The sequence below is a fragment of the Salvelinus fontinalis genome, chromosome 38, assembly GCF_029448725.1.
Source record: "Salvelinus fontinalis isolate EN_2023a chromosome 38, ASM2944872v1, whole genome shotgun sequence".
NCBI lineage: Eukaryota > Metazoa > Chordata > Actinopteri > Salmoniformes > Salmonidae > Salvelinus > Salvelinus fontinalis.
Window position 1 is genome coordinate 35,450,889 of NC_074702.1, and position 8,536 is coordinate 35,459,424.

Here is an 8,536-nt window from a genome sequence, read left to right on the forward strand (position 1 = left end):
ACTCTCTTGAAACTGAGAAAAAGCCAATAAGGTGGCTTTCAAAATGGCAGAACATGCTCAACCGTTCTGGAAGTTGGACATGGATTAGGGTCTCCACGACAGTTCACAATGCAGGCTTATCAGACAGGAGATTGGATTCTACCAATCTACCAATAATGCATGGATTCTCCTCAGACACAACCACGTCTCCCAAATCTGCTCTGTGAGGGTGGATAAATGGTCCGATCCCCGATGTACGTGTGTCTCAGTGTATGCATAAGGCCTTATAGCCAGCACCATAATGGTTGCTTAGAATCAATGTTGTGACACTCTTTAAACTGTAAAATGTTTTGTGTGTTTGTGTGTGTGGGAGGGCGGGGGGGTATATCACCTATCAGCTATGATACAAGCAGGCAGATTAGTACATTAAATAACATTGCTTGCATCATTTCTGATCCCCTTTCTTTGGTCCCCACCACTCCCTCCCCTGGTTGGTTCACCAGGTGAAAAATATTACAATTCAATATACACTGCCTCAACACTGAGTCTGCCTGGGCTCTCCTGTTTTTCATGGTACCCCAACAGGCTGGCTGAGTCGGACAGAGCCCCATAGATTCTCATCAACCCCGGGGTAGCTGGCCAGGACAGGCAGGCCCAGGCCCAGCCCCAGCCCGGGTTTTACTGTCACTGTCCTGTTGTCTAGGTAAGCCCATGCCAGGCATATTAAGGCCTCGTTATTCCGTGCGTCTGACACCATTCAAAGAGGCTGTCTTCCCTTTCTCTCTCTTTTTTTTCACCCTCTTGTCTTTTCTAATTCCATTATGCAGTGGAAGAGGAGAAGGGTGGGGCAAAGTTGATTGCGGCCACAGCTGAATTTTAATGGCGCCGCCTATTTTCTCTGCTGTAATTTGAAAATCGGTGACAAATTGACTTCGGCAAGGCGGAGGTTAATTACCTGATGTCGTTAAAGTACATTACTCGCCATTCAAAGCCCCCTCTTGCCTCCCCACCCACGCCGTAACAGACAGGAACAATAGGTGGGGTGCAATTTCGGGATTCAGAGAGCGAGACACTGAGAGAAAACAACTCACCTCTTAATCATCTTTGTTCTGTTCAATTATGGGCGGCGTCGCATTCTGCTTTTTCAGTAAAGTAGCTGCTCTCAGACTCAACCTGACTGAACACAGCGGTGTGTTATTGTTAAATAAGCCTCTACTTGTCCTTATCGGTGTACCACACAGCATTAAGGCAGCTACTGTATATGCAAAACATATATTGTAGATCGGGTAAAAGTTCAACTAAAACCATGGAAACACCACGCATACGTCTCCCCATGGGGGAAAGATCCAGAATCTCCTCAGTGCAGCCCATCTAAATGACCCTACATTTATTTATATGTGTATTCGACACTATGTTGGGGTACAAGTCGAAGTATAAGGCTTGTTTGGATGTCAACCTCAATGTATGTTCATTTCACAATCACCAATTAACTGCATTACAGTAAAACATTACGTCAACTTCCACCACCAATGTATTTTTGGCTAGCTATACTACCACCTTATCCAAACAGCAGCTAACCATTAGCAAAAAATAAAAATGAAACGCGAAAAGGACAACTTCTAAATATTATGCAAATATACGCTACCGGTCAAAAGTTTTAGAACATCTACTCATTCAAGGGTTTTTCTTTTCTTTTTCTATTTTCTACATTGCAGAATATTAGTGAATACATCAAAACTATGAAATAACACATATAGTATCGTGTAGTAACCAAAAAAAAGTGTTAACAAATCAAAATACATTTTATATTTGAGATTCTTCAAATAGCACCCCTTTGCCTTGATGACAGCTTTGCAAACTCTTGGCATTCTCTCTGCATTTCAATTAAACAGGTGTGCCTTGATAAAAGTACATTTGTGGAATTTCTTTCCTTCTTAATGCGTTTGAGCCAATCAGTTGTGTTGTGACAAGGTGGGGGGGTATGCAGAAGATAGCTCTATTTGGTAAAAGACCAAGTCCATATTATGGCAAGAACAGCTCAAATAAGCAAAGAGAAACGACAGTCCATCATTACTTTAAGATACGAAGGTCAGTCAATACAGAACATTACAAGAACTTTGAAAGTTTCTTAAAGTGCAGTGGCAAAAACCATCAAGTGCTATGATGAAACTGGCTCTCATGAGGACCGCCACAGGAAAGGAAAACCCAGAGTTACCTCTGCTGCAGAGTATAAGTTCATTAGAGTTACCAAATTCAGAAATTGCAGCACAAATAAATGCTTCACAGAGTTCAAGTAACAGACACATCTCAACATCAACTGTTCTGAGGAGACTGTGTGAAATCAGGCCTTCATGGTCAAATTACAGCAAAGAAACCACTACTAAAGGACACCAATAAGAAGAAGAGACTTGCTTGGGCCAAGAAACACGAGCAATGGACATTAAACCAGTGGAAATCTGTCCTTTGGTCTGGAGTCCAAATTGGAGATTTTTGGTTCCAACCGCCGTGTCTTCATGAGACGCGATGTGGCTGAACGGATGATCTCTGCATGTGTATTTCCCCCCGTAAAGCATGGAGGTGGAGGTGTTAGTGTCACCATCAATGCGCCATGTCAGTGATTTATTTAGAATTCAAGGCACAATTAACCAGCATGGCTACAACAGCATTCTGCAGCGATACGCCATCCCATCTGGTTTGAGCTTAGTGGGACTTTATCATTTGTTTTTCTACAGGACAATGACCCAACACACCTCCAGGTTGTGTAAGGGCTATTTTACCAAGAAGGAGAGTGATGGAGTGCGGCATCAGATGACCTGGCTTCCACAAAAATAAAGAAACCCTTGAATGAGTAGGTGTTCAAAAACTATTGACCGGTAGTGTACAGTATATGCGAATCGGATTTTAGTAACCACATTGTGGGCCTGTTAGGACACACAAATAGCAACGGATTTGACAAATACCCACTTTGTTAAATCCAGGTATTTTTTTATGGCGCCAATCACGGTGTCCTTGTGCAATCCCCTTGATCTCTTACCGTATGTGTAGAGCACATGGAATAACAGCAGATGAAACCTCCCCAGAAAACCGTTTCAAGTATTGGTCTACTATCTATAAAAAGACAAAAGATTTTGTTTGAGCATGGACCTCTACACTATAAATGTAGGCCTTTAAGTTAGGTCATATTGGCAATTCTTGAGTTGGAACACAAATGAATCATACAAAAGGTGAGAATGTTTTTAATCCTACGCGTTGTATTCACTACCTACAGTAACAGAGCCACCCAAGGACTTACAGACATCAAGCCATAGAAATAGAAGAAGAACTATTCTCTATGAGTCAAGCCACCCCACAGCCAAAAGGTTTTATCTTATCTGTGCGAGTCCTCTTCTGCACAAAGGCTCTCTAAGGCTTTGGCTTAATCCAGTTTATTCTACTGAGTGGACAGAACAAACCACAGAGGGCTAACCAGCATCAGAACGACCACCCAAACACTAGGGCAGGGAATTGCCGGGACCTCACAACACGATATTATCACGTTACTTAGGTGTCGATATGATACAGTATGTGTATTGCCATTCTATACGTATCACGATTCTATATGTATTGCGGATTCGATACTGCAATTTTATTGCGATTCAATGTCCCAAACATATTTTTTGGCGCAGGAACAGCTGACTAGCAGTAGCTTAATTTAACTTCCTTCTTTTGGAGAATTCATAGTTGGCGTCAGAGTCTATATAATATCGTAAAAAAATAATATTGCGACACTCAACTGTATCGATTTACCCCAACCCCCCCCCCCCCATCGCTACCAAACACCCTCCATTGACTGATGATACTTGACTTTTAAAAGCTCTTTAATTGAATAATTTATGTAGGCTAGTTCAACAGGAAAGCATAACAAATTAACTGACGATAGAACTGACAAATCTTCCCCAAAAGGGTAAAAGCATCAGTGTTTGAGACATGATATAAAACATGACATCACTCAATGTGTAGGATGGTTGAAATGAGCTCAACGTTACTGGACAGCTGGGCTCTTTGTGTGGAAGTGCTGAATGGGCTCTTGTGGACCATTGGCCCTGAGCTAATGATAGTATGAAATTGACAATAAGCTGATTCGTACAAACAAATACGAAAATGTATGCACTGGATAAGAGCATCTGCTAAATGACTAAAATGTCAAGTGTAATTCATAATCATCTGCCCGATAGTCCATTCATCCTTACAGAAGGAAATGGGACACTCACGCTTCTTTCGTCTCTGTGTGTTGTGTGAGGTGGGTGGCTGGATGGATGTGGGTGACGCGACGATGAAATGAGCCATTGAATGGCCTAACGTAATGCATCAGATATCGCCATGGCAACATATATGCCCGCCAAGAGTGAGAATTACATTGGTGGGATGTCTAAACGGCCATCTGTCAATAAATGCATCGTGCCACGGAGATACTGCTTTCTCCTTCACATTTTGATGAACAAACACACCAATGTCTCTTCTTGAGTAAGTAACAACACTGTACCCTCCACAGCTACACTCATTACAGTTGAAAGATCTATTTTATCATTATGAGCGAGCAGTTTAGCTTTGCATAGCGGTCCCAACCCATGGCAATGATAAGCAAGGACATGTCATCTTTCTGAGGTGTAACAACAGTGTGATATTCGAAATGAATGCGAGTTGGGAATCAGTCCATCACCAGAAGTGATCTAATATTCGTCAGTTTGTCATTTTAAAAACCTCGTTCTGATTCTGTGACCCTGAACAAGACAGGGCTACGAATCTGCTGAAAATGATGAATCAAAAGATACTGTACATCACATCCTACATCAACCTGAAACGGCCTAGTTACATAACCAGGCTAGCTCCTGAGACCTGACATAACCTTTCCTCCTCCAGCAGGCGAACTTTGTCATCACTTACTGAAATCCCAGTGTCCTGACCACCCAGGCACACTCTGATAGTAGCTAATCAACCACTGCCTGGCAACACCGCCAGTCCACCACTCTAAGATCGGCAAGTCGATAAGAAGACTCAGCGGCTCCGAGTCGCAACACTCCCACTGATAAAAAAAAAAACACACCTCTCTCAGGACTGGACTGCCCATAAAGAAAATAATCTCCCCAGAAGCATGGAGAGAGAGGAGTGGCAGAAAAGAGAGGGAGTGATAAAAAAAAAATATCAAGGGTGTCAAGCTCATTTTGCCCTGAGCGCCGGATTCGGACCTCACCAAGGTCTGGAGGTTCGCACTTACAATTTATTTTATTTCCTCACCGTCAAAAGTAATAAAAAAAAAAAATTGCCCTCTATCCATCGATTTTGGAATTTTCGATGCTCCCTGAATGTCTAGGGTAAGTTTCGGTGACTTTTAGCAAGCTTGACAGAGGGAAAAGTTCATAAATGTAGGTCCATTATTATTTCCAATTAAATATTATGAAAATGCTCTCAGCGTAAACAGTTTGCGCCCTGGTCAAAAGTAGTGCACTACATAAGGGAAAAGGGTGCCACTTGGAATGCAGCCTTTGTCTGCCATTCATTTGAGTGTTATATTATTCGAGTGCCGCGCCAGACTCTTTTTGAAGCCATTTGTATTTTTCTGAGTGCTTCAGAATTGATTGAGAGCTTCTTTACGGTCGTAACCCCATCGTTCTGACGGAGGACTACATGACTCAAGTGCAAGCAGGGTTCAAAGTCCTGCCTCACCTCCCTGATAAAGGCTTAAGCTGTGAATGACATAAGAGGCTCTACAGTCTACAAATCACTTTGAACTTTACCGTTGTCAGTATTACTCCCATAAAAAACTAAAGGATCAAACTTATCTTACACACAATGCACATCTATGTGCACTAAAAGTGTGTATACTGCGTATGTCCTGTAGTGCTGAGCGATTAGTGCTTTTTTTTCTTTTATTTTCAATAATTTTTTTTAACAAATGCTTTGTGGGTTCACTGCTGTAACACAGAATAACATAATTGATTGGTAGTGACTGCCCACTACTATCACTTATCAGGCTCTAACCATCATTTATTCACATTACTTTGGTTGTTTATGTTACACATTTGTTTTTAGTATGATGATGATGATGATGATGATATTATTTCATCAACACAACCCCAATGACTGCCCATTTCTGCATATCACCTATTAATAAACCATCTGTAATTCACCTTACTTTAATAAAATATTTAAGTTGTTGTGTACATATATATATTTTTAAATCGATATATATTTGATGATTTATTATTTTATTTCAAGTCTTTATCTAATCTCTGCTCAGGCAGTAGCCAGCCAGCCATCTACCTCTGTTCCCCAAAGAGTCCTCCTTCAGGCTAGTAGGCTAGCCTAGCTGGCTAACTGCCGGCTGTCTGACAAAATCACTGTTTCAGCAGTTCTTCAAAGTTGATTTTAAGACGGCGAAATAACACCCATGAATCTATTAGATGCATTGTCAGGTAGAGACACCTGAGCAACTGCTCTCTATCCCTCTCGTGTCTCTCTATCGTGCTTCCCCTCAGTGTCTGTCTGCTGGCCCCACAGGCAGGCTTGAACCAATATAGGCGTAATGGATTCTGGTCATTGTAGTTAATCACCACATTCACTTCATTTAACTATGCTGTGTTGGACAACATGTCCCAGAGAGTAATCTCTCTAGAGAAACGGCACAAACAGCGCGTTGAGCGCACAGAAAACAAATCATTTAACTGATGTTGGTCAAATACTTATTTTAAAAAACAAAAATAAACCAACATTTCGGTTAAATCGCTGAGCACTAATGTCCTGTACACTTGCACAAAGATCACGCACACATACATTTTCAACTGAGACGCTTACCTTGCTCTGCGGCTGTGGCTCGCGTTTTCCTAGATGCTGTCCCATGTTGTCAACAGAGACTGTGGAGAAAAGAGAAGAATGGTATCAGACCCATCTGGAAATACAACGCTCATTTAAAATCAGACACTCTCTGCTGCCACTGAAACCGACAGAGCTGACGTTAAAGAAGAGAAACACTACTTCATAAGTCACATAAATCCCTCTTCCTCCATTCTCCACCCCACGCCACCATCCCCCAATGCACCAACAACCAACAAAATTAACAAAAAAAACAAAAAGGAAAACCAAAACAGATCACGCAAAATAAAAACACATCAAGGAAAGCAAAAATCTAAAGAGCAAGGCCAACTGTGTACGTTTCAGCGCATGTCTGGCACTAATTACCTGTGTGTATGCGTGCGTGTATGTGTGTGTGTGTCCGTGTGTGTCACACGTGTGCATCTGAATGCGAGTTTGTGTATATGCATGTGTACATGCGTACAAGCACCTGAGCATCATCAGTCTCAAGCAAACAGGCATAGTGTCATTCAAAACCTTTTGTTTTTAGACTTTTATCTTTGACCGTCATTCTATCCCTCGCCCAGCAACTCCACTCCCACTTGTCTCCAGTTCCACATCCCGACCCTCAGTTTCCTTCAGCCTATCCCACCTATCTCTGCTGACCACCACCTTTGGATTTCTTCGTGCCATATATCGTTCAACTACGCTGTGATGTTTGATCGAATAGAATCCACAGATTGCGAGTTGAAGATAATTACTTTCACTAATAAGAGTATTAGTAACTGACCGACCAAGTCTCTGCAGATCTTCAAACAATGCTACTTTTAGGGTCAATTTTAGATCAATGTTATGCATTTTCTGCCATACCTGAACCTGAGACCAGAAACAGGCTACGGGAAATGCCAGAACAAATTGAGTCTGAGTCTGTATCCTCACATTAAAATCTCCAGAGCTGTGATGATTGTATGCCACAAATATTCAACATTTTGTTGGTGGTAAGAATTCTGTACAATCATTTTAGCTGAAAGGCAGGAAGTCTTGAATCTTGCGTCGTTTTATATATCAACTCATACACCCTGTACCATGGAATTAGTACATCAAAAATCCCTTCCCAACTATTTTGCAGTCTGTATGGCACAGCTGTCAACATCCTGGTCCTCAAATGAAACTGATATGCTTTCCTATTTATTATATTTTTGTCCCTCCACCAGTTTTGTTCCTTTATATTGGGCAGACAGACCAGTTCCCTACCTCCACCCGCAACCGTACTGCACACTGCCTTAAAAACCAATCTGGACAGGAGGAATACCTATGTAAGATTGCTGTTCTTTGATTACAGCTCAGCATTTAACACCATAGTGCCCTCCAAACTCGTCATTAAGCTCGAGACCCTGGGTCTCGACCCCGCCCTGTGCAACTGGGTCCTGGACTTTGATGGGCCGCCCCCAGGTGGTGAGAGTAGGAAACAACATCTCCACCCCGCTGATCCTCAACACTGGGGCCCCACAAGGGTGTGTTATCAGCCCTCTCCTGTACTCCCTGTTCACCCATGACTGCGTGGCCATGCACGCCTCCAACTCAATCATCAAGTTTTCAGACGACACTACAGTGGTAGGCTTGATTACCAACAACGATGAGACGGCCTACAGGGAGATGAGGGCCCTCGGAGTGTGGTGTCAGGAAAACACCCTCACACTCAACAAAACAAAGGAGATGATCGTGGACT

At 42.4% G+C, this 8,536-nt stretch overlaps 1 protein-coding gene across 1 annotated transcript in view; it reads right to left on the minus strand.

Moving 5' to 3' along the window:
* The window catches only part of LOC129837617 (myelin basic protein-like), a 31,718-nt gene extending 24,849 nt beyond the window's left edge, over positions 1-6,869 (minus strand). Inside the window, exon 1 of the mRNA XM_055903918.1 lies at positions 6,811-6,869. Coding sequence (XP_055759893.1) covers positions 6,811-6,855 — 45 coding nt within the window. The 5' untranslated portion in view covers positions 6,856-6,869. The remainder of the gene's footprint in view (positions 1-6,810) is intronic.
* Positions 6,870-8,536: the final 1,667 nt, after the last annotated feature.